The sequence below is a fragment of the Buteo buteo genome, chromosome 5 (genome assembly GCF_964188355.1).
Source record: "Buteo buteo chromosome 5, bButBut1.hap1.1, whole genome shotgun sequence".
In the NCBI taxonomy this organism is placed as follows: Eukaryota; Metazoa; Chordata; class Aves; order Accipitriformes; family Accipitridae; genus Buteo; species Buteo buteo.
The window spans coordinates 30,128,740-30,154,934 of NC_134175.1; the positions used below are offsets into that span (position 1 = coordinate 30,128,740).

The 26,195-nt window shown below is 41.8% G+C and overlaps 1 protein-coding gene across 2 annotated transcripts in view; it reads left to right on the plus strand.

Moving 5' to 3' along the window:
• The first annotated feature begins 1,507 nt into the window (after nucleotides 1-1,507).
• Nucleotides 1,508-26,195, plus strand: part of SP3 (Sp3 transcription factor) — a 36,230-nt gene continuing 11,542 nt past the window's right edge. Inside the window, exons 1-5 of one of the 2 annotated variants that reach the window (XM_075028428.1) lie at nucleotides 1,509-2,124; nucleotides 2,460-2,584; nucleotides 2,763-2,879; nucleotides 13,200-13,290; nucleotides 13,396-14,562. In XM_075028428.1, coding sequence (XP_074884529.1) covers nucleotides 2,118-2,124; nucleotides 2,460-2,584; nucleotides 2,763-2,879; nucleotides 13,200-13,290; nucleotides 13,396-14,562 — 1,507 coding nt within the window. In that variant the 5' untranslated portion in view covers nucleotides 1,509-2,117. Of the gene's footprint in view, nucleotides 2,125-2,459; nucleotides 2,585-2,762; nucleotides 2,880-13,199; nucleotides 14,563-26,195 lie in introns of both variants that reach the window. The other variant, XM_075028427.1, reaches the window with a different exon arrangement.

Here is a 26,195-nt window from a genome sequence, read left to right on the forward strand (position 1 = left end):
AAATGGGCTTAAAATAAGACTACACACAGTAAGAGCAATCTTCCACGACAGGGAAGATAGTGCACGCAGTCTTCCTCCATCATAACTTCCTGATATTAAATTCACATTTTCTCAGTGTGTTTTTTCCTGTTCTGTAATAGTTTCTAGGCTAAGCCTGGGCAGTTACTGCAAGGTCATAGTGCTGGACTGATTAAAAAGCACTGTTTATTCTCTGCTCAGAGAAGCTGTTGAAAACCCTGACCGTATTCCTGGGCTTCCTAGTTCCTAACTTCTCCATGGGTTTATCAATCAGGTTAGCCTGTGACTTCAAATACTCAGCACAACCACTGACATACCAGAGACTATGCTCACTAGTAATTCTCAGTGATAAATACATTAAACATTGTAACAGGAAAGTAGGCTTGAGTTCTTCAGTCCACTGCTTTTCAGCTTCATTCACAGACTCCCTGGAACACCACGTGAAAGGTAACCAAGAAAAGTTCATTCATCAGGGAAGTTTACAAGCTTAAGGGTCAAAATCACCGCCTCAGCCTACGCGCCGTCCTATCACCCTGCACGTACATGCGGACGTGAGGGAAGGCCAAGCTGAAGTAGCTCCCCGTGAAGGGGAAGCCATCGCAAGCTACATGGTGTAACAGAGAAACAGGCCCCACTAATAATTATTTCTGTATCATCATCTACTTATATAATGCTTTAAACATATTTCCTGCCTTAGTTCAGCAAGCCGAGAGCTCCCGGTTTCCTTTGTGTTGCGTAAGATGAGCGCAGCAAACTGGCGCTGAGGGGAAGCTTATTAATTCCCCTTAACATGGCTAAAATAAGACCTGCTGGCATCAGTGCTCGGTCTGTGCTAAGGCTTGGCTGCCTAGCCGAGAGCAGAGCACGTTGTCGCCGTCGACACTCCCGTCGGAAGGACGCGTCGCGTTAAAACCTCACGCGCGGCCTTATCCCCTCGATGGGTTTTGCTTTACAGAAGAGGCAAAGGCGCTTTTTAGACTTAGCCCGCCCGGGCGAGCCAGGAGCGAGCCCGCGACGGCCGGAAAGCTTATGCAACGGCCCGCGGGGTCGGCCATTGAGGTGTGGCCGCCGGGGCCGCGCCGCCGCCGGCCAGAGGCCGGCGCTGACGCGGAGCCCCCGTCCCGCGGCTAGGGGCGGCCTGCCCCGCGGGCTCCGGCAGCCGGCGGCGGCGCGGGGCCGCCGCCAGGCAGGGCCTGCCCGGGCGGGCCGGCTCCCCTGGGGACGACGCGCCGACATCTTAGTGCCGGCGGGGACAAAGCGCGGCGGCGCTGGCGCTGGCTGCTGGCAGGGCGCAGCTCGGCCGCCGGCCCGGAGCCGCGGCTGTCGCCAGCCGTGAGTGACAACCCCCGCCAGGGCGAGTTCAAACGAGCGCGGCTCCAGCCCGGCGTCTCCGGGGCACACGCGCACCGCGCCGCCACCACGGCGGCGGGGGAGGGGGGGGAGGGGGTGACGGGGACGGAACGGGGAGGGGGAGAGCGCGGCCGCCGCGCAGCTGTGCCTCTGCGCCGACCCCTGCGGCGCGGGCGGGCGGGCGGCCAGGCCCCGCGCGCCGCGCGTCGCCCCGTCGCGGCGGCGGGGGAGCGCGGCGGCGGGGCCGCCTCCCCCCGCGCGCGGGCCCGGGCCGGGGCAGGCCGCGGGCTCTCGGCCGGTCCCGCTCATTGTTCCTCGCACAAGCCCTGGCAAACAGGAAGCCGCCTCGGCATGGGGCGCCCCCCCCGGCCCTGGCGGGTGACTGGCGGGCCGGGCGGCCAGTGCGAGCGGCGCCAGCGGCGAGGCGCAGCCAATGAGCGCGCGCGCGCGGGCGTAGGCGGGAGTTCCGGGCTGGCAGGCGGGCGGGCGGGCGGCGGTGTCGGCCGGGCCCCCTCTCCCGCTGCAAGCCCCACCTTTCGGCTTTCCCGCACCGTCAATCAAAATAGGAAAAAAAACCCCGGAGTAGGCTCGGGCCGCCGCCGCCGCTTCAGCCCGTGAGCACAATAAGCATGTCCCCGGCGGCAGCCGCCTAGCCCCAGCCAGCAGGGCCTGTGTGCGAGCCAGCCAGCCTGCCTGCCTGCCTGCCTCCCGCCCAGCCAGCCAGCCAGCCGGCCGCTCGCACTCACACCATGACCGGTACGTACGCACCGACCGAGCCGCCCCGCGGGGCTCCCTGCTCCTGCTCCGGCCCTGCGCTTCCCCGCTCCGGCCCCGGAGCGTCCGTGTGCGAGCGAGGCGAGAGCGGCACTGAGAGCAGCAGCAGGAGGAGCAGGGGGAGGAGGGAGAAGAGGGGCAGGGGCAGCAGCACGGGGAGGAGGAGGAGGAGGAGGAGGAGGGCTCCGTGCGGGAGGGCGGGGGGAGCGCTGGGGTTAGGGGGGGGGAGAGGGAGGGAGGGAGGGAGGGAGAGGGAGGGAGGGGGGTGATCGCTCCCGTCAGTGACTCTCCCCTCCCCCTCCCCGCTGTGCCCGCAGCTCCCGAGAAGCCCGTGAAACAAGAGGAAATGGCTGCCTTAGACGTGGACAGCAGCAGCCACAGCGAGTATCTCCAGCACGGCAACGGCGCCGCCTCGGCCTCCGCCGGGGCGGCCGCCCCCCAGGTAAGCGCAGGCCCGGCCGGGCGCCTTCCCCCCCTCCCCCGGGTGACACGTTGTGAGCGGGTGCGGGAGCCGGTGCCGCCGCCGCCGCTTCCTGTGTGCGCGTCTGCGAGGAGCCCGGTCGCTGTCCCGCACTAACCGCCACCCACTTTCTCTCCCTGAACCCGCCCATTGTGGGTAGGACGCTCAGCCGTCACCGCTCGCTCTGCTGGCGGCCACCTGCAGCAAGATCGGCCCGCCGTCGCCGGAGGAGGATGAGGCCGCCGCCGCCGCCGCCGCCTCTCACTCTGCCGGAGCGGTGAGTGCCCGCCCCGCCGCTCTCGCACGGCCTGCCGGGGGGAGAGACAGCACAGCCAGCCAGCCCGCCCGCCCGGGGGGAGGGACGGGACACACGGCACTGCCCGCCCGGGGGGAGGGACGATAGCAGGGCCGACCTGCCAGGAGAGGGGTCCCCGGGCTCCCCTGCCTCTCCAGGAGGAGCCGGGCTCCCGGGAGGAGGAGGGAGCCTAGCTCCCCCCTCCCCCGCCGCTGGGAGCGGCGCCTTCATTTACTTTCAAAACCGGGGGGAGGCGGGAAACCTCCCTCCCCCGGCCCTGGCACCGGAGCGGCTCGCTCGGCACCCGGCGAGGCTGGGAGGCATCTCGCCACCTGCGCGCACCCCCGGTATCCTCTCCTCAGCCGTCAGCCTGGAACCGCGCACCCAGGCAGGAGCACAAAATGAAGGCTGGCTGGAGGGAAGGATGTAGTTAGAAGTAAAATGGCTGTTTAGAAGCGAACGCGGTGGTGGAAAGCTGCTTCCTGTATCGACGCTGTTTTTTCTAGGTGCGGTTATCGTGCAGTCCCTCGTATTGCAAACCGAATTTCTGTCCTTATCTCTCACGCGCTGTCGGCTCTGAAAGGAGCCGTGATGACCTTGGGCCCTTGTGTGATGAGATGGGTCTTGCGGACTAGAAACATAGTCTTGTTGAAGCTAGTTTAACAATCTTCATAACAAAAGCCTAATGGAAACTCGGATGTTCCTTAATTGGTCTAGCTAAACTCTCTTGTTGACGTATGCTCGTAGAGTTAAAAGAGATGGTGCATTTCTAAATAGCCGATACCGAAAAATACCGGTATATTAAAAGGGAATTCCAAAATACCTTTTAAAATGATATGACAAAGTCTTTCTTGGCCTTGGTCCTTGGGAAATTACATGTATTAACTCTAAAATTTTATTTTACAAAAAAAGTTCTAAAACAAGAAAAAAAACACCAACAACACCACCACCCCCCCCCCCCTTTTTAAGCAAGTCTTGTTTTTTAAACTTGCTGTACAACGGCCTTGTATGTTTTTAGGAGTCTGCAGATAGGAGGAAAAACTGCAAAGCATTGTACTGGTGGACGAAGTGGCTTTGGCAAGCTTTTAACAAATATCAAAATGTTAATGATAAATGTTAAGTTTACTAAATACTTGAGTGCTGAACTTTAAAATACTTTTCATCTGTACATTTCGGCTTACTTTACATAAAGGGAAGCTGAAGCAAAATAGTTGTCTGAGGTCACGCAGCAGGTTGTAGACTAATGACAGAGCTTGAAAATTTATTAAGCTTCTGACCCCCTTTCAAGTGTTCCTTTCTGCTGAACCTGTTTATTTTCTTAAGTAGCATGTTTTTAAAAATCTTTCTGGATGTTGTTAAGTGCCTGATACCTCTAAGATTTGTTTCATAATACCAGATGCATACAGTGCTGAAAAGCAGAATGTTGGATCTGTCTCTTGTGTAAACATACATACTGAAAAATGAATGATGCATAAATGATAGCTTGCTTTCCTATATCCACCTTAAGGTTGTTCTCATTTCAAAGCTGGAATTGTGCATCTTGAGGATGGGTTGATTGCTTAGCATGAGCAATGCAAGGTCTGAGGGGGTAGTAGAGTGCTAGTACAGGACAAAAGGTTCCTTATAGTTCAGAATAGGCAAAGTGGTTTTGAAGTAGTACTTCTTTATTTCTGTTAAATTCATCTGTTATGTTTACGTATAAGGGGCTTTTCAGGGCAAGGCGGAAGCAATTCAAGAGAAGCCAAAATCTTAGTTAAATCTAAATATGAATATAAACTCAGTCACTACTTTTCATACATGCAGATAGGCCCCTCCTACATACCTGCTGTGAGTTAGGTTATAGCATTCTGGTAATTTTTACACTCTTACAACATAGCTCTTGAATGATTCAGAATATTTTGGGTGGAAACTAAATATAAATTGGAAGAGATATATACAGTAGCTGAACTAGACACTGGAGTTAATTAAGATGACCTTAATAAAGGGAGGGGAGGGACTAAAGTCCCTGAAATATATTCCTTGTGAAAAACAGAATGCCGAAAGGGATTTAATGCAGTAAAGATTTTTTTTTCTGGTCCCCTGAGTGTATCTTATTGGGGGGGTAGAAGAAGGAGGCAGGAGCTAAAAAGGCTTAAATTGTAGGTACCTCATAACTCATATGGAAAATGAAATCCATATGCATTGACACAGACAAATTGTATTCCTGGGGTTTGTGATGCTCATCCCTTTCCCAGGAGTATAGATGAATCAGTTTGATATCTCTGTATGGGTGATGGTGCCTAATGTAGCAATGGGGAGGCTGCCCTCTCCCATTATCTTGTATACCCGGACTACAGTTCTGACTGCTGAATGTCTGGTAGAACTCTTAAGCCATATAGATGGATAGTAGAAGTTAAACTAGACGTTTCCTTTTAGAAGCATTTGAAGAGCTTGCATGTATAAGGATAGCGGGGCTGTGTTTTGGGGGTTATTTTGTTAATGCTTTACTGACGTTCGCTTGGTAGGAACTGGCAGGGCTGGAGCCAGTACGCTAGGCTAGCCAGTTATTGCACACTGCTTTCCTGGCTGAAATGGTATGCTGCAGCTGCTCCCCAAGAGACCAGCAGTATGATTTAAAAGCAACAGCAACAACAAAACTCCCATAGGAACGCAGGGAATATTGCGTGTCTGGGATTTGGGGAAGAGCTGGAGCAAATGTGATTGTGTTTGCTGTGATCTAGTTGGCCCTGCTTGGAGCCCAGGGGTTGGACCAGATGACCTTCAGAGGTCCTTTCCAACTGAAATTATTCTATGATTCTATGGTGGTATCTGAATCCAAGCCTGCTGTTTGAGTGGATGCCACTTTTATGCCACTGAAAGAATTAGTATGGAAATAAAAAGACTAATGAAAGTGGCAACTGCTTGGTATGGAAAACAAATGAAGATGACAGTTGACAGAACTAAACTCAACCCTCTTTTCCCATCCTGTCAATGAACTGGGAAGGCTGTCTCTAGTCTGCAAGGTTTTCAGCTCGGCCCAGGATTCTGGTTAGAGCTATATTTACTTTTGGATGACAAAATACTAGCAGGCATTACTGCTGATCTTGTCTTTGTGCATTGATGGAGACTGCAGTCTTTCAGCTTAGGCTTTGACACCGTGATTTATTCTGCTTACAATCATCAGACACCAGTGCTTTGTGTTTTGCCTGCTAGTATTTGGTTTTAATGTAGATGGTCTTGGGTTTGTGGCTTGCTTACCCGAGAATCTTTTCCCTGGTTGCCATACTGCTGCATCTGTGGTTGGCTCAAACGCTTGCCATGGAAACTTCCCCTTGAATATTGCTGCCTGCTGGTATGTGTGAAAGCCTTGCTGGGATGGTATGCGCTACTGCCTGACCTAGAATGACAGCTCATATGTTTTGACCTCTCTGGATGTCTTTCCCTCTCTTGGGAATTTAAAGTCTGAGAAGTTTTAGTCTGGGTCTTGCTTTTTCACTGTTTATCATTGGCTAATAATTTAACTTTAAACTTTCATATTTAGGATTCTTTTTCATTTATTTATAAATACTCTAGTTTCATTCCAGCTTAAACATCTGCGAAGACTTTAGCATTAGGTGAAAGGGAGAAGGAAAGCAGAAAGTGGCAGACCTGTGCATGCACAAGGGAGAAAACAATAGAGGAAACATTCTAAAATTTAGGTCCAGCAAAGTCTTGATGGTCAGTTGTATGGTTGTTGCATGATCAGATGATTGTTTAAGAAGCTACAAAGTTGAGATGATAACCAGTTTTTTATGTTCTCTTAACTTCATTGCAATGCAAAGCTCAAGATGCTCTCTGGAACTATCATGCTCCCAAGGGCCATTCTTATGGTTGTGCTGGGCATGGCTGGGGTAGGTGAGGATACAGTGCAAGACGGATGGGAGTGCGGGGTGGGAGGACTGGAAGGCGGGTGAATTGAGAAAAGTGGCAGGCTGGCTGAGAAAACTGTTGGCTCTGAATGGGACCTGACAGAGATGACTGCCCCAATTGTGGTATGTAGTTGCGTCTAGTGCACTGCAGGCTGCACTGATTCTTTATAGTCTTTAAAAAAAAAAAAAAAAGAAAAAAAAAAGCGGGGGAAATGATTTATTAGTGTTGTTGCTCACCAAAAATATGTGGAAAACATTTGGAGAGGTTAATAATTAGCAATGTGGGGAAGATGAGTATTGTTTCTCTGCTGTAGACAAAGCATTTGTATCTTTTACAAATAAAGGTTGGAGTATTACAAGACTGCTTTGGCATATCTTGAGCTTTAGAATTGAGTATCAATGCTTCACAGAACTTAATGAAAATCTGGAATTCCGGTTTGTTTATGCCTCAGAACATTACTTTAATCATCTGAGATGCAACTAGCTTAACCTCAGTTTAGGTGGAAATAGGAATAGTGCTGATAGGGAAATACGAAGGTGTTTTAAATTTCATGTTTTCCACTAGGCAAAAATATGGATGAATGCCATGTGTCAGTGTTAGCTGTGCTTCTCAGTTCTATGTCCTATGTGATGGTTTTGAGGAAGCTCAAAGTTATTCTGACATTCATTTTCTCCTTTATGGGTGATAATATAGCTTCCTGATGCTAAGTTTCTGGACATGAACAGATGGACCAGAATGTGTTCAGCCACCATAGAAGAGTCTGCCTGGGACTGTCTTGCTTCTCTCTGATTTATACTTTTTGCATTGCAATTATGTCTTCTTAGTGCTGGATCAGAACCAAGTGTAGAAGTTCCTTTACAGGTGCTTTAAGGATGTTCTTAAAAAATTTTGTTTTATTTCTCTCTACAGTTTTAGAGAAAGTAAGAAACATGTTTTAAAACATTTCCATATTTAAAGTCAGCATAAAACGGAAAGTTCTCTCTCTGATATTTAAACATTAGTAAGAAGTGTAAGATTTCATAGAACAGTTGAGGCTGGTAAGGATCTCTGGAGATTGTGTAGTCCAACCCCCTTGCTCAAAGCATGGTCAACGACAGCAGGTTTCTCAGGACTGTGTCCAGTGCCTTTTGAGTATCTCCAGGGATGGAGATTCCACAGCCTCTCTGGGCAGCCTGTTCCAGTGTTTGATCACCCTTATGGTAAAAAAAGAAGTAGTTTTTTCTTATGTTATGCGGGATGGAGTCAAAAGCCTGACTAAAGTAGCGATAAATATCCCCTGCCTAACCCCATCTACCTTACCAGTTGTCTCATCATAGAAGGTTGTCAGGTTACTTAATTAATCATCATTTCCCCTTCCTAAGTCTACGTTGACTACTTCTGATCATATTCTTTTTGTTTTTTTTTCCTCCCAAGGTTATGTGAAGGTTCTTTTATTTTTTTTCTTCAAGGTTATTTTCAAGGTTATTTGCTCCATTGCCTTCCCAAAGATCAAGTTGAAGCTGACTGGCCCCCAGTCCTCTTTCTTGCCCTTCTTGATGATTTGGTAGAGCCTTCAGCACCAGAGTTGAAGGCATGAGGAAAATGAGCCATTTCACACAAACTTTTATGCAAAATTCTAGTTTGGCATGCAGTTATATAGAGATTAATACACATACATAGATTAGTAATTAATAAACAAATGAAGTTGCATACAATCGAGTTTAAAATGCCTCCTTGTTGCCATGTGTCATTCCTTAACACTGCAGCTTTCTTGTTTCTACTAATGTCAGGGACATTGTATTGTCTTAATTTAAATAGGTTCTGAAGTTCTGCTGATTAAAAACAAGCTATTAATGTTTTGGGTCCAGTTGTCCATCTCAAGCAAAAAGATGTAGATGTTTCTTAAATGAGACACAATTAAATGTTAGATATGTTTCACCTGATTGGAATTGTCTTTTAAAATAACATTTTAAGCAGCCCCAGATATACTTTTTACCTGAAATATTCTTTGATTCTCTAAACTTTTGATTTGGGCAAATGTATTTCTCTGAATTGAGTGGCTTCACTGACAGAGGGCTGAAACATGCAACAGAAATTAATTTGCCTTAACAAGCAGCTTTGTGTGAGCTGAACCACACTGACTGATGTTGAACATGTTTTTAACCTATGGCAAATACAAGTTAGAATGTATTAGCTCATACCTTAATGAAAGAGTTGAAGCAAGTGCATTTTATCTTATATTTGTAATGACCTAAGAATGCACAGATCGTTTACTGTAGCTTGGTAAACACATGATGTTAAACTCGTGCACTAGAGCCCTAACTCTTTCATAAAACAACAATTTGGATGAGGCAGTGGCCAATCTTCTTCGTTAGGTGTGTGATTTTTAAATGTTTAGGAGCTCGTGACTCATTATCTGTCCACCTCTGCTCGTTTTGCTGATGCTTTTGCTCCAGGACTAAATGGGGCAAAAGTGACTTCCTGAAAAGTGCAGCAAAAAGCAGTCCACAATAGACTGGCACAGATAAACGTTTGATAGTTCTTTAGCAATAAAATACTGATGGCTAATAGCATGTGTCCAGTTGATCACATTTGACATGTTGAAATGCAGGTGCCTACAACATACACCAGTTCTTACAGGGATGTTTCTGCTATTTCCAGTTTTACTTTGGTGAAGGATGTTTTATTTTTTTCAACCCAAGTCCCATCCCTCCACATGGTTTAGATCACTTTTTAAAGGTATTTTGTCTTCTGTATGTATTTTTCTTATCTCCTTCCACATTTGACTTAAAGTTGCTTTAATTTTCTCTATAAACAGATTGAACAAGACAGTTAACTAGATTTTTATTTATCACGACCCCTCATTCTTCAGGGATGAGAATTTAGGCTCAGAGAGATCACTTTATGTTACCCACTGGAAGTTCTACAAGGCTTGTCAAAGAATCAAAAGAGAGGCTGAACAGTGGTTGTTGCTTCCACTCTTTGGTGGTACTTGACCTTTCTTCAGGTGGACGTATCATTTGATTTTAATTCTTCCCATGCCTTGTGCCAGCTACTCTCTTGGCTCTGTTCCTGTCTCTTTCTCTTGTTTCCTGATACTGCTTCCAGTGAACTCCCCCTTGCTTCCTGTTCTCTTCTCCTTGACTGAGTAGTGCTAATGCTGAACTTTCCTCAGATCTTTGTCCCTTCATCTTGACACAGAGCCTTTGGATTGCAACCATCCAGCCTTCTCTTAAAGGAGCAGCTTCCAAATAACTGCTGTCTGAGTATCAGTTGATAAGGAGAAGAACTGTTGCTTTACCGCTACCATCTAAGTATTTTTCACGGATGGCCGAGAGACAGCAAACAAAACTCTGGTCTATTAGGACTGCACTGTAAAGATCAGTAAGCGACTGGGCTGTAGATGTTGCTGCTCATACATAGTGGTAGAGCTTTGAGTTACTACAACAATGCTTAATTGATTGAGTATGCAGTGAAAGGTTACTACTCTTTTTAGTAGGAAAAGGAGTCCAAGAAATGTCCTGCTAGCTCAGCAGACTTTGAGAAATGGTATAAGAGTCAAGCTTGTTATGGCAGGTTGATAACCAGTTGAGGTTAGAGATCATCCGCAAATGCTCTTTGCCATGCAGGGTGTTTTCATGCTTTAATACTAGTAATTTTGATAGCTGCCAGATAGCTTCTTGAAAGCCTCACCCTCTTTTTGCCCCTCCCTCCTCATGATTCATCTGGTAGTGTCTGATACAGCCAGCTGTAAGAGCAACATCTGAATAACAGGCATTTCATGTACTATGTGTAGCAGTAGCTTCATATCCATGTGCATGGCTAGCCTGGACTGACGAGTGCATCTACTAAAAGAGTGGCTCTATTGCGCTAAAACCCTTACCGAGCAGGATTTGAGGGAAGATTTCACTAGATCATGAAAAGGTGAGGAGAGATGTGTGCCCAACTTGAAAAGGGCAAAGGCCATTGAATGGCAATATGGAAATCAACATGTTTGGGGAGGAGAAGAGTATCGTAGGTCATCTCCGTATCATGAAGGAGACAGGTTCCCTTTGAACTATTTCTGTGGAGGATACTCACATGTACTACGTATGAGTAGACATAGACATAGTATTGTGTATTAGGTCAGTCCAGTTATAGTCTAAACATTCAACATTTGCCTGTACATAGTCTTAAATCGGTGAGAAATTATATCAGACTTGTAATGGTTCCCATTACTTTATCTTTCTCTCTTGTTCTAACAGATACTATCAGCACGTTACATTATACATTTATTTAATAATGACACACATTAAACATACAACAATCATATTTTTGCTTTTGGTATTTTTTGACTGATGTTTACCCATGACTTTTATGGATCTTTTGATACTTTATGAAACCTGCAGTATTTATATAGTAGTGAATTGAGTAGTTATGAACTTTCTTAGTAGCATTTCAGCAGCCGGTACCTATGTGTAAACAATATTAAATGCAAGAGTATAAAGCTAATCTGGTAGCAGAGGAAAATGGAATTTTTTGCCTTTTTCTAGATAAGATGGTGTGATATTGAATATTGCATATTTTTTTCTAATCTCATAAATTATAAGCTTGAAAGACTAAAGGATTTAAATATATTCTTTAAATGAAAAGCTAATGAGTATAGAAGGAAAATAATAAAATGGAATTACCATTACTCCTCTTTCTCTTTCTGATCCTTGAAGCATTAAGGCCATAAAATTAGTTTTGTTCTGGTGATGCTGTATCTATTTACTAATGAACTACCTGAAAGATTATATATAACTTTGAGGGCAAAAGAAGGCTAGCATTCTTTTTTATTCACAATTGTTATTTGTACAGCTCTTGAGAGGAATTTAGAACCAAGATGTTTGTTTCCTTATTGGAAATGAAGCTTGCCAAGCACAGTAAAACTTTTGAAATAAGTACTCGGTCTTCATAAATAGAGTATTTTTCTTGTACATGTAAACATTTTAGTGTCCCAGCTTGGAATAGGATAAGAAAGTGAAAGTAGCAAAGTCCCAGTCTACACTGTGGACTAAATTCACTCGGATGCATGCCGCAGGATTCATTCAGGCTGGCTAAGTCTCAATGCCATGTTGGAGAAGAATAAGCTGTGTGCTGTATTTTGCATATCCAGGTTTTATTCTAAAGGACGTCAAGAGTGCAGCATGAGAAGGAAGCTGCAATATGCTCCGGTAACTTCCCTACCAGGAGTGATCACAGGATCAGTGCAGAAGGACAAACTAGAGGGTTTTTTTTTCTCTATGTGGACTCTGCCAAAGAGACAAAATTTGTTTCACAGAGCTGAATGAGTTTTTAGACAAGTTACTTACTTGCTGCTAAATATTAAGTTATTCCATTGGTTTACTGTAGTGCTATAAAACAGATAAGGAGAAACTTAACTACAACTTTTTTAGATTGATGGTTGTTTACAATACCAAGTTGGTTGACTACACAAATCTGTGCTAAGCATTGCAGGATGTTAAATCTAATTCTTAATACTCTATTCTGAAAAAGCTCGCTTTGGTAAAGAAAGGTAAGTGCAATTTACCTTTTCTTTACTGAATAAGAAACAAAAGCTTGCTACCTCAGTCCTTAGGTTCTTCAGTCTTTAACCATCCGGGGGTCTGTTCTGAAACATTGACCTTTTCTATTGTTCCAACTTCATGAAGATAGATTTTTTTTTTTCTTCCCCCCCCCCCCAATGGATACATATGACTAATCCAACTGTGATTTCAGTGTAAAAGTCCTTAGTTTAGAGGCCTTCTTCCCTAGTGAAACAGTAACTCATACAAGCTTATAAATACTAGGACTTTGTATTATGTGTAACTTAAACTGAGGCTATCCAATCTTTCCAACTGTGTGACTAAGTCACCTCTTAACACTCTTGGTACTGCTGAGAGTAACAATGTGCACATCTATACCATATATAACACAGAGTCAAAAGGCGGTGGAGCTCCAGGAGATACAGGTGACATTGGCTTCACAGCAATTCCTCCACTTCTGTGCAATAGGTGCCGGGCTAGGTAAAGAGCGTAGCTGAGTCCCAGGGTAATCTGGTGATGACAGCTCCAGCAGCCCCTGCCAGCTCCCTTCTTCCCACAGCCAGGGATTTGGATTACCCAGCAGCCCCCACACCAGAATAACCCTGCTGCTGGTCACCTGACGTAGCCATGGCACAGGAGCTGCATTTGACCTGCTCGCGAGCAACATGCAGCTCACGACCCACAGGTTGGTTACCCTGACTTAGGCATTAGCTCACTTACAAAATCTGTATTTCATAGTTCTAATCCGGTTGCTGTTGTTCATATGGGCTGCACTGCATGTTTTCTAGTAGTGTATCAATCTCTAGTGTTGGAACTGCATGACTGTTCTAGCATATAGTCTCTAGGTCTCTTGTTTTAATTTTGTCTTTTCTTTTTTCTTTTTATTCAGACAGGGGATTTGGCTTCTGTGCAATTAACAGGAACTCCAAATAGATGGGAGGTCTTGTCTGCAGCTCCTGCCACTATAAAGGATGAAGCTGGTAATATAGTCCAGATTCCAGGTGCTGCCACAGTAACTTCAAGTGGGCAGTATGTCCTTCCTATTCAGAGTTTGCAAAATCAACAAATCTTTTCTGTTGCACCAGGATCAGATTCGTCGAATGGTACAGTGTCTAACGTACAATACCAAGTAATACCCCAGATCCAGACAGCGGATGGTCAACAGGTTCAACTTGGCTTTGCAGCCTCTTCTGATAATAGCAGTATAAATCAAGAAACTGGTCAAATTCAGATCATTCCTGGCTCTAATCAAACCATCATTGCCTCTGGAACACCTTCAGCTAATATTCAGAATATCTTATCACAGTCTGGTCAAGTCCAGGTTCAGGGAGTTGCAATTGGTGGTTCGTCTTTCCCTGGCCAAGCACAAGTAGTTGCTAACGTCCCTCTTGGACTGCCAGGAAACATTACTTTTGTACCCATCAATAGTGTTGATCTAGATTCTCTGGGACTTGGCAGTGGTTCTCAAACCATGACAGCAGGCATTAATGCAGATGGGCACTTGATAAATACTGGACAGGCCATGGATAGTTCAGATACTTCTGAAAGGACTGGTGAACAAGTTTCTCCTGAAATTACAGAAACCGCCACTGATAATGACTTATTTGTGCCAACATCATCTTCATCACAATTGCCCGTTACCATAGACAGTTCAAGTATATTGGAACAAAATGCAAACAACTTGACTACAACTAGTGGTCAAGTTCATAGTTCTGATCTTCAGGGAAATTACATCCAAACATCAGTCTCTGATGACACACAGGCTCAGAATATTCAGGTCTCCACAGCACAGCCAATTGTACAACACATACAGCTTCAAGAGTCTCAGCAGCCAACCAGTCAAGCCCAGATTGTACAAGGTATTGCGCAACAGACAATCCACGGTGTGCAAGCAAGTCAAAGTATATCTCAACAGGCTCTTCAAAATCTTCAACTGCAGCTGAATCCTGGAACTTTTTTAATTCAGGCACAAACAGTGACCCCTTCTGGGCAGATAACCTGGCAGACATTTCAAGTGCAAGGAGTTCAGAACTTGCAGAACTTGCAAATTCAGAATGCACCTGGTCAACAAATAACTCTAACCCCTGTGCAGACTCTCACACTTGGTCAAGTTGCAGCAGGTGGGGCGCTGACGTCAACTCCAGTTAGTCTAAGCACTGCTCAATTGCCAAATCTACAGACAGTTACAGTAAACTCTATAGATTCTGCTGGTATTCAGCTGCATCAAGGAGAAAATGCTGGCAGTCCTGCAGGTATTTATTTTACTGTTTTTGCAGAAAATTGTTTTTTATTATTGCATGTGGTTGGTTTAAATGGTGATAATCGTAACATTATTGTCTTGCTGCGGAAGCCTACAAAATACAGTGAGTTGAGTGTAGCGATCATAGATTTTATTTGAAACTACTGTTCCATTAGAAACTGCTGTAATAGTAGAACATAGTCCCACCTCACTTCTTTTAGTATAAGCTTCTGTAACTCCCAGCTGGTCATATTAGTTAACAGCACTTCTAATACAATGTTTATCGGTGCTTATAAGTCTTACCACACAGAAGATGTGAATACTAAATTGAGAAGGAGGAAGGCTGACTATCAACTGCCACTCTTCTATGGCAGAAGTATCATTAGCATAACCCATTCTTCCCACTCCTGAATAGATGACGTTTTCACGGAAAATCCAAATATTTCTGTTGATGCAGTTTTTTTCCCCTGACCCCCTGAGGTGCTGTTGTTCATCTGCCGTTTTGTTAAATTCGTTTCCTACTGATTTAATATCAGTGTAACTATGATGTACAAAACTCATGTAAGCAGAAGTGAAACAAGCATGTAAATATCTAAATGGAGGCTGTGCTTAAGAACATACGTGAATTTCCAGTGCTGTTTATTTGCATTATGTTTCAGAATGTACAATTGTTAATGATAAACGTCACAGCGTGTTTTATCTCTGTAAGCAAGGAAGAAAAGCTATTTTCTTAAAATAGGTGTTTCTTAATGTGGGGAGAAAATAAACATGCCTGTTTATTTTTGGTAACTTTGATAAAGTGCATTCCAAATTTCAGGGCGTAGCTACCTAAAAGAAAGAATGAGAGGTGATTGAGGTTCAAGACATTTTGCTGAACTGGAAGCCATTTAATCTCATCGTTGCTGGGTTGTGCCCAGGCTAGTTATGAGGGGCAGAGTGAGCTGTAGAGGTAATTTGGGAGGGAACTGCTACACAAAGTAGCTTGGGAATTGCTGTTTTACTATAATCATGTGATTCAAGGCTCTGGTTCATTAAGATACTGAAGCATAAATGTTTAAGTAAAACATAAATGTTTTGTACTGTGTGGCTATTCAGCATGTGAGAAGAATGCAATGTTAAGTGAAGAGTGCCTAGAGGAGCTGCTGAACTGGGTTTATTTCAGAAGTCTACTGATTATAATGCTTACATAGTTACTGATATTGGTATAGTCTATGTCAGGAAGCTTGCTTTCCCTTTGGAATCTGAAATTTGAATTTAAAATAATAAGCTGGGATTTTTTTTACTTCATTTTGTTTTGGAAGTGACTTCTGTATTATGGACTTAATCAAGGCAAAGTTACCCAGACCTAGATAAGCCTGCTTCTCGTTGGCTTGTAGGCAACGGCACCAAACAGATGAGTGTGCTGTTCACAGCATTGGCTCTGCTGGGTAATCTTGATTCTTAAATTTTCTATTTCCAGTGACCACAGAAAGTCTTGGTTTGTCTGTATCACACCTTGTTACCTATCAGGACATGGGGTATAGACATTAGTAACAAAAAGCAGGTATTGTGCATGATAATACAGCTAAACTCAGATGTCAGAATCCAGCTCTTGGAAGAAGGGCCCTGTGGCTGATACAAAATACAAGGAGGATGACAACTTCTTTATTTCTGAGATTTATATTTGGCATGGGATCATGTAGATAATGTTATTGCTTGTGGAGTAACAGCAGAAGCTTGAGAAGAAACATAGAAAGGAAAAGGAGAGAGGAACCAAAAGAAAAGACACATGAAGAAGAAGTTGAGCCTGCTGTGTATATTAGTTTGTCTATTGATGGTCCTTGAGAGTGTTTTAATGGTGGTTCATAATAAAATGCAAGGGAGTTCCATCAAGCATTCTTTAACTGTATTTTCCTGTGAGGAATTTCACATGGGAAGGGAACAGAGTAAATGGGATATATGAAATGTGATTAAATAGGTAGAAGCAGTAGATGAATAGCAGAAACTATTGCCTGAAGTGAATAGCTATAAACACCTGGTTATATAAAAGATAGGGTGGAGATTTATAGTGACATTTTCCTACTTGCCTAGGAAGAGTAAATGGACTGGAAGGTATTAAAACTGCCATCCCCTAAATTTGGGGAGAATTTAATTGGTCCCTCCTTTATGTTACAAGAAACTCACTTTTCCAAAGTAACGATCAATGTGAAACTGCTTCTAACGAACAGAATCAGACTGAATTATCTTGATTGACCTTCAGTGTCTTTTCCATATGCATCTGGTATTTTGTCTATATCGAAGTTGTCTGGGATAATCTTTTTCAGTGATGTTCCTCCCCTTCTTATTTATAACCCCTTACAAGATGGTATGGCACCCTTCTTGAGGCTGAAGAATAAATATGCAATTAGAAGCAGATAATTAAATTGTAAAACAAATGTTTGCAGTCAAAACTGTATTGCTCTTCTGATCTGCAAATGAGGAGAAACAGTTTAGTTTTAAACTGAATGAGGAAGGTATGTGGAAGTGACAGCAGAATGAGAGAACTTAAAGCTAAAGGGTGAGAGGCTACTTGATTCCTCTTTTCTGCAAATTACCAACAAGCTTTGAAGCAAGATAAGAAACGTTTCCCTGTATTTTTTCCCCCCAGCCCAGGTGACGCACTTCCTTCCATAACAAAGACAATTGGGCTGTATTTTGTGTTTTCATTTAGCAAAACTTTTCTACCTGAGGCAAAAATAAAAAGAACATATTCCTAGTCTTCAATCAGAGATGATTGGTAATTATCTGAAGTCCAAATAATGTAGATCGCTGTTTTAGCAGTGTAGCTATGAAAACTGTGGGTTAGATTTTAGATTTTGGTAGCTACAGCCCATTGTGTGGGAGGTGTTCAACCAAGCCTCGCTTCCCAGGTAAGCAGCAGAGGACATCTTTACTGTTTTCATGAGTGTGCCAGAGGGAAAAATGTCCTCCCCTAGGTCCTACATTTTGTTTAAATAATGGAAAGTCATCACAACCCTAAACCAAAGCTAATAGCTTTGTCCAGTAAATGCACAGTTTTCTTTGAAAAATGTCCAGAAATTATGCTTCTACCAAAATGTCCACCCAGGCATACATATGCAGAGATTTCCATTGCACTGAATTTGTTCTGAAAGTCTTGGCTGAGCTTTTTTTTATTTTACAGTGTTTATTAGAGCTCATATTCCTCCTCATTGTCCTTAGTGTTGCCTTGTGGTAGAGAAGAGAAGGGTATTGATTAGTCACAGCTGAAACTTTCTTCAGCATTGCTTTTCAAAACAAAAAGCTATATCAAATAGTATCTACATGTTAAACACTGGCAAAGAGGTATCTTTCTCACCTGTGTTCTGGCTTCAGTCTTCTGGTCTTGAGAGGAAGTTAAACCTGAGAAAGCTCTTTAGTAGTCTACTCCTTTTGTTGGCAGTTTGTAATAAAATACTGCATTGTGTGTAACAAAAAGCCATTACACGCACAGTTCACGTTACTCTTTAGCAACTTACCTGTTCAAGAAAGGTATTTATTTTTATTAGCATGTTTATAGATTTCTTCTTCAAACATTTCATATAGAGTAGCATTCCTTTTGGAAAGATACAGGGTACTGAAATGTACCAACTTGGTTTTAATGTTTCTGATCCTATAAGTTTTGTCAATTTGAAACAATTTTTAAGTTACTGGATTTTTTTTTTCCCTAAAGCCATTGTCCAGACAAAAGAGACTTAACAGTGTTAATCAAAATCTAATTGTAATAGCGTCTCAGATAATTGATTAATGTACTGAACCAGTTTTGGATTTGTTATTTCCTGAAAAAAGGCAATTTTACCAGGTCTTGTCTAAGTTGCTTAACTTTTTATAAGATGCTGGATGCATTTTTTGTTTTCATGCTACTGGAATAGTCCAAAGAAGTACCTGAAGAAACTAGCAAGTGACCTGAAAGAAAGTGGCATTGGCTTGAGAAGGGACTTTGCTGCTTATCAACCCAGACACACTCAGCTGGAAGATTCATTTATTTAAAAATAAAAAAACCTACGAACAGTTTTCCAGGTTGGTCTACAGTTGGAATAAAGTCAGAGGGTTTCCTTTCAAGAGTTGACTCAAAGTGCCACTGCAAAACTAAGCTCTTCATTTCTGCATCTTTCTTCCCACCTCCTCCTCTGCAGGAGTATACACAGCTACTTAACGGACTCATCTGCCTGCTGCTGTTGAAGCTTACAGTCATGCCTGTTGATGAACTTATACCAGTTGATAGAGTGGGAGTGGTTGGCTATTTGTGGTGGGGACTTCATTCCGTTCCTGCCAGAACCTGAAGTCTTTATCATGCTGAAGTAATTTAGCTATTCTAAATTTGGCCAAAAAATTGGCTGACAATTTTCAAGGTAAATAGTTGCCCACGTGACAACTTATCTTTCATCTGCTGGTATCTTGTGAGCCTTTGGTCTAACATCTGTTACGTAAAACAGTCTAAACCCCCAAACAGACAAAATTAAAGATGGAGTATTTACAGTTTTACTAGCAGGGATGGTCATTTCAATGTTTCAATGCTTCTGGTGAAGTAGTGCAGAATGCTACGTAAAGCATAGCTTTCTTCTGGTATCCAGAACTTTATAAAAAGTTCTGGCTGGTTTTTAGTGTTACACAACTTAGTTATTTCACTTTCTTTTTTAAGTTCCAGTTTTTAACCTTATTAATTTTACTTTCAGTTATGCACTTTTTCCTTCTAAGGCATTCTTTATACCAAGATTTTGAGAGAAGGGCATGGTGGTGTTATGAAATTGAATCTGATTATTAAAAAAAGTCTTATGAAATGCATAAAGTAAACTGAAGCAATGATGTTAAGTAAGTATTTTCATCTGACAACATCTGTTTTGGGCTATCCCATTTACATTTGAAGCATTTAGTTTGCATGTTTTAAAATCAAAATAGTTAAAAACAATTCCCTCACTGTTTTATTTTTTTATATGAAAAATTAAATTGGAAACTGACAAATTTAAGTTAGTGCAGGAATTAGCTATTCATGTGCCAATCTTGTGTAAATAGTTTGCTTTCAGCATGCTTAAATTACATTCCTTATTTTCTCATCATTTTCAAAGGAAATTAATAAATTGTGAAAGAATTAGACAATCATGCTTGTATGTGTTTCACAATCTTGGTTGTAACAGCATATACTCAACTATCTCACTTCAAGTGTAAGAAAGTTTGCATAACTTCAGTTAGTCTGATTACTACTTTAATGTAGTATCTACTGCTGTGGAATAGAACTGCGTTTTTCTTCAAGTTCTTTAAAAGATTGAATTGTCACATCCTTCCTCTGTGTCTGTACTTAATGTGCTTTTCTGCTCTGTGTTCCAAAACAGCTCAGAGTGTAATTCATTTTCTTAAAGCCCATGGTGGTGAGGTGAAACTTTGTTGTATGTATGTTACTCTTACGTGAATATTCTGTCATGTATGCGGGGTGTCTGGTGATGCAACTTAGATTCTTAAGGTTAAGAAGGTTAGCCTGAGTTATCTTAAGCTCAGATATCCTCAGGATGTTCACAAAAGACTATATTCTCAAGTTTCAGGTACTCGTTCCTTTTTCATTTTTCAGATACCCTTTTTACAAGATACTCCTGAAGCAAAAGGAAAACTCTCTTATACCTGTGGGGATGTATGGCAAGTATCCATGAAGTGAAAGAGGCAAGGGATTTTATTTCCAGTACTGCTTCAACTTAAAAAGAAGGCTGGAAACTCATCCTCTGTCTTTTTGCAGTCTCGGCGCTTTAGGTCCATTGTTTCAGGTTCTGTGCAGTTTTCTTGCCTTTTGAACCTCTTGGCAGGATCACATACTTTGATTTTGATCTCTCAAGCTAACTTGTCAGTATCTGAAGTTTCTACCAAGGACAATGGCAATCTTTTCCTAATGCCAGGAATGCTCACCAGGATCCTAGTTGTGATTGCCCTCTTGAAGATAAGGCTGGGTTGTAGATGGGTTGTCTTTCGCTGCTTGTAGAAGGCATGTTTTTTTAAAAGGTAGTAATTTTTAAGGACAAAAGGGGGAAAAAAAATACATTGTCAGTGGCATGTCCTCATTATTTATCATACAGAAATGATAGTTCTTAATCTGCATTTAAACTTCATGTCAGTTTTTAATCCATGTATTCCATGTATGTTTTGTACTTAATTTTTCTCAATCAAAATGTTTTACTGTATCCTAATAAGTCACTTGCTGTGCAGAACTCTCAAGTATATTACATCAATAATGGTGTCATCATTGATTTAAAAAAAAATTACTTTTGAATCTAATTGTTCCCATAATCCCATTTTGAGTGGCATTAATTCTTCCCCTACTTCTTTGAGTCTTTTTTTACCCTTTTTCAGTATTATCACAGTGCTAGCTTTTTTCTAACCCACTGGAGCATTCACATGGTCAAAGGCTTGCAGCATTAAAACTGCAGAGAGCTCTTCAGCCTTCTCTTAAAATTATTGAATGAAAATTTTCCTAATCTGTTGATTTATTAAGTGTTTATTTCAATAGCTGTTTTTACATCTTCCTGACTTACTGTCAGTGGAAAGCTTTTCATTCTCATCTAGTGATAGGACCGTTATTTGGCTTTTACCTAAATACAGAACAGAAATACTTGTTGAACAGTTCTGCCTTCCTGAATTGCTGCTGACAATTCTGTTGTTTGACCCTAGCAGCAGTCTAATACTCTTTTATGTAGGAATACTTAACCCCGCTGGTCACAGAATTCTCTATGTCCTCCTGCAGTTCATGGCTTCTTCTGTATTGAGCATGACCAACTCTTCCTCCCCCTCTCTAGTTATCCCCTCTTATATTTTCAACTATGGGAAAAAAGAAAAAAATAAGGGTATGCTGCAGCAGGCATTACTGTCCATAAGAATCCAAAATCTTGAGAATCTGTAGACAACACATCTCAAAGAACTGCAGTTACTCTGGGGTAAGTAACTGTTCTTTGTGTGTTGTGGTAGCGCTGGCTTAAGTACTTTCGTGATTCAAATTTTTAAAAAATCGGCTTACAGTAATGCATAGGATCACTTGGAAGTACAGTATGTGGCATTTCTTGCAAGAAAAGAATCTACAGCTCCATTTTTAATCATTTTGCTGGTACCGCTTAAATACTTAGTACTGTGAGGTCCTGCTCTTAGGCTTGGACACAACAATGGTTTTCCTCAGTAACTTAAAATCTGATTTAGAGCTACTGAAACTAGATGATAGTCTTTTCTTCTGAGCTGAGGTTCACAGGTATTTCAAGATGACATTCTGTAGTGTATCTTCTGTTGCCTTGTAATTTATTACATAATAAAAATGCCTAAATTCACATTTAAGTTTTGGGGAGCAAATCAGAGTAGAAATCATTAACCTTGTTGAGCTCCTGTCTGAAAGACTTGCACAGCTGGCCAATTAGTAGGGAGAGTTTAATTTAGATAGTTTTGTTTAGGAAGCTTAGTTGAGATGGGAATGAATAAAGAGAGTGTCTAAGAAAGTTGAACATCTTTATTAAAGCTTCCTCACATCCAGAGATTAAGGCAAGATGAGTCAAGATACTGAGGGAATGTGGGTTGCACTGTAGAGAAAACTGAAAACAAAATTAACAAGAAAAAGATGGGAATTTACATCTGTTTTCTTGGGAGGGGTGGGAGGGGAAGCATCTATTTGGAAAAATAAATGAATAGGCATGACTGATTACAAGATGTTGAAAGTGCAGACAGTCAATTTGTGATGCTGTGAGGAAATCTGTGTGAAGGTATGTGCAGTGCTGCTGCAAATCTGTTTTCAGTTGAAAGGCCATATTTCTGCTTTTCAGATCAGGAACTTGTAAAGTTTAGCTGAGTGAAATGGCAGGGTGGCTTTCAGCATCTAGGAAAAGCAGCTGAACTGGAAGCCCGCAGTTTGGAGACAGTTACAGGTAATGTTGAGAGTGCCTTTATGTGACATTGTGCAGAGGCAGATACATCAAAAAAATTAAAGGGGTGGCATAGTTCTCAAATGAAGCGTTTTTGCACTGCATCCTCCTCCCTTCCTAGTTTATCCCTGTTTCTGTGGCTGTTGGTCTGTCATAGATGAAGAAAATGGCATTTTCTTCAAGTCCTAGATGAAACAGACCAAGATAGAACATGAAGCTTAACTGTTGCATTCATCTGATACATGGTGAAGTAGGTAAATGACCTGGCTGGCTGTATCAGTGGGCTGCAGTAATTCTCTCCACACTAGATTATAGTTGAAATGTACTCAAGAATAGTTTAAGCTGTATTTACATCTGCATAGTTTCATCCTGTCAGTTTAGTTATTCTTCTCTGAAGCGCTTTAAACAAATCTCTTGGTTATTGTTTTTATTTGCCAAATACACTTGAACTTGCTGCATATTGTAGTCAGCTCTGGGCTTTCTGTGACTATGAAATACTACCTTTGGAAGAAAATTGTACACCAAGATCCCAATTTCCATGCTCTAGAGGAAAGCAAAGCCTAAAACAAATCTAGCTCACTAGATACCAAGAAGAACTTGAAGAGAATATATGGTTTTCAGAATCAGTAGGCAGTTTGAAACAGTATCTGTCTGAATTTCTCTTTCATACTTACCTAGTACTAGGTGTTGAACTTAAGAAGTAAGGGTATACAGAAATTTGAAAGCATGAAAATAAATAGTAGTAAAGAAAATGTAACCTTCATTTAGCCTGTGTTTTATTGGTAGAAAACAAAAGTTGCCTCAAATTTACCAGTGTTTGCATTGGCTTCTCATGACTTCAGGGATTATGCAAATTTTTTTAGGCCCAATTTTTTGCAGAGTGCGTAAAACCTAGTATTCTGTCAGTTGAGGCTGAATTAGAACAGAGCATGTCTAGAGGAACACCAAGGGAGAAATGTGGAATCGTTGCTATCTATATGAATTTGCATAATCTCCAGTTCTATTGCACTGGAGAAGACTCTTATCTTTTGCTCTTCTCCATGGTTTGCCCCTTCTACTCCTTAATTTTCTTACTGTTTAAATTACAGTGACATCCCCTCCTCCCCCCAAATATAGTGATGGAATTTTCCCTCATGCAATAATGTAAAACTTACTTGGAGGGCAACAGACTCATTGGTTCTAAGGACATTGTTAAGGCAATCAGGTTCGCTACGGGATTTGATACAGTCCACTCCCTGATATACTGCATCCTGGAGAGGCTAGATAAACACTTCATATTTTGGTATTTATTTATTTTTGTTTTGTTTAAAGTATAATCTACATAATTAGGTATTAAAAAGTCCTGTCTGTAAATTGGCAGTTCATATTGTACTTTTCTGTGTGCCTGGAGTAGAAGATGGTCCTTCTGAGGAATACCTAAAGCAATAGCTACACTTTTTGCCTTACCAAGATAACCAGGAAGAGCACAAAATTACATACACAGTACTACTTTGACTTCATTTCAGTTTTGCATTTTTAAAAATAATACCATAAACTGTTGTATGTCTATGCAAATTGTTATTTATTCCAGTATCCTCAACTCTTAGGAGTGTTTTGTCTGTCCCTCTTTTTTTGTCCAAATAATTTTTTCATTTATGTCTCCACCATTATAAAACTATTATGAGACTTTGTGCTGCTGCGATAGTGGTGGTGATTGGGAGGGACTGCGAATAGAGAGATGCTGATGACAAAAAGTGGAAGGAACTCATAATGAAGGTTTGCAAAGTGGAACAAACATTGAATGAGTTGAAGGTATAAAGTCCTGGATACTGATATGCAGTAAGAGACATCTGGGACATGTTTCTATTGTTAGGTGTATTGCTGTTATTAGAGTGTGAACTTGGTGTGTCAGTGTAACAGGAGAAATCATATGTTATATGGAATGTTTGACTTCAGTAGTGGAGTTGGGTCTTGGGTGCACAGATCCATACCCTAATTTGATCCATTGATCTTTGCTAGGACATGTTGATATCTCTTTTGAAGTATGTGTATGCAGTGCTAATTGGATTCAGCTGCTGACTTTACAAACTCACTATATGCCAGTGTCTAACGTTAGTAAGTTCATAATGAAATTATCTTCTTAATACAGTGTTTTGTTTTATTAACATTACTTTAATTCTTATTTTAAATAAAACCAGAATTTATACAATGTATGTTTTGTGGAACATTTGATTGGTAAAAGAATTTTGAGTACGATGCATAACATATCCGGTCCTAAAGGACTGCTTGGAGGCTTGAACTGGCCTGTGCTGGCAGCCTTGCCACTTTGCTGTATTCAGATTCCTGTTATGTGCCCATTGCATAAGAGTAAATTAGGCTTTTGCCTTATTCTAAAATTGCTGTAAGTGAATGTATTAGTATACTTAATAGTATCCAATTTGAAAGATCAATTCTATAAACTCTTTGTGTGCTGTGTAGTGTTTTAATCTTTGCTAATGTAAAATGAATTTTATATATAAAAAGTATATACAAATTATTATAGATAATAAAACTATTTCATAGGTGAATCTCAGAAAATTACTTAATTTGGCAGGAAAGTTAGTTTGATGGCTAATATAGAAGACTAGAAGTCACCACAGAGGTTTTCTAGGTTTTTGTGTGAAAGATACTTGTTATGTTGGCTGTCTGAAATTCTGAACTTCTTATGGTAACAGTGAAGCTCAGTGTGCAGGTGACTTGGGACAAGCTTACCACAGTAGTACTGCTGAATGTTACCACATGCATAAAGAGCCAGCAAAAGTGAGTGTGCTGGCTCCTGGATTCCCATAGCTCAGAGGCTGTCATATTCATGCAGACTTCATTTCTAGCATTGACTTTTGCAGCCAAACCAGATAAATATTCTAGACTTCCTTGTTTCTGACCTGGAATGCTCTTGCCAATGTGGTGGTTTCCTAGAGAATTATTTTAACTTTAGTTACATCAGTGATGTGGTTTACAGCACAGTCCTGCAAATGGTTATACATGTGCAAGTAAAAGGAAGGTAAACTGTTGTGTTGGGAAAGACCGGACGGAAACTTTATTAGCACCAAGCAAATTTTTGTGTGTAGCTACATCCTTTGTCTCTAAACAGATGAATGCTGGACATGATTTGAAAGGTAGACCAGGTAACTTACTCTTTATATGTTTTATCATTAATGTCTTTTCCTGATCTCTACTGAGGTAGGATGCTGTTTATGATCTGACCGAGCACAGTTTTTGTTACATTTTATCATGCAATCTGTGCAGCTTTGTCTTCATTTTACAGATGATGGCTGATGCACTGACTCCCAGAAAGAATTTAGAGTGGCCACAGTCCTCAGTTAAGGTTTCAGTGTTTGAGTGGGGTTTGTTAAGGATACAATCTACATGATAACTGCAGTTTGTTCTACATTGTTCCCTAAATGTTTTCTTCTCTATGTGTAGTGGAAAAAGCATAAATTTGAGATGAGAAGGGGAAAATGGAACAAAGCCATGAATATTTTTTTTGTTTTCCTTGGATATCTTGGTCGTTCTTAGGTCAAAACCTTTTATTTAGTTGATTTCTCATATTACTTCATATATCACTGTGCCTACTGAAAACTTCTGAAAATCATCCAGAAAAGCTGTTTCTACTACATGTCACATTAATTGAGAAATCCTGTGGAAACATAAATGGCTATTCAGGATCATTTGAAACATGCGTTTACGTTTTTTTTTCAGCCTCTGTTCAACCTCTGGTTCCTCCGTTTCCCCC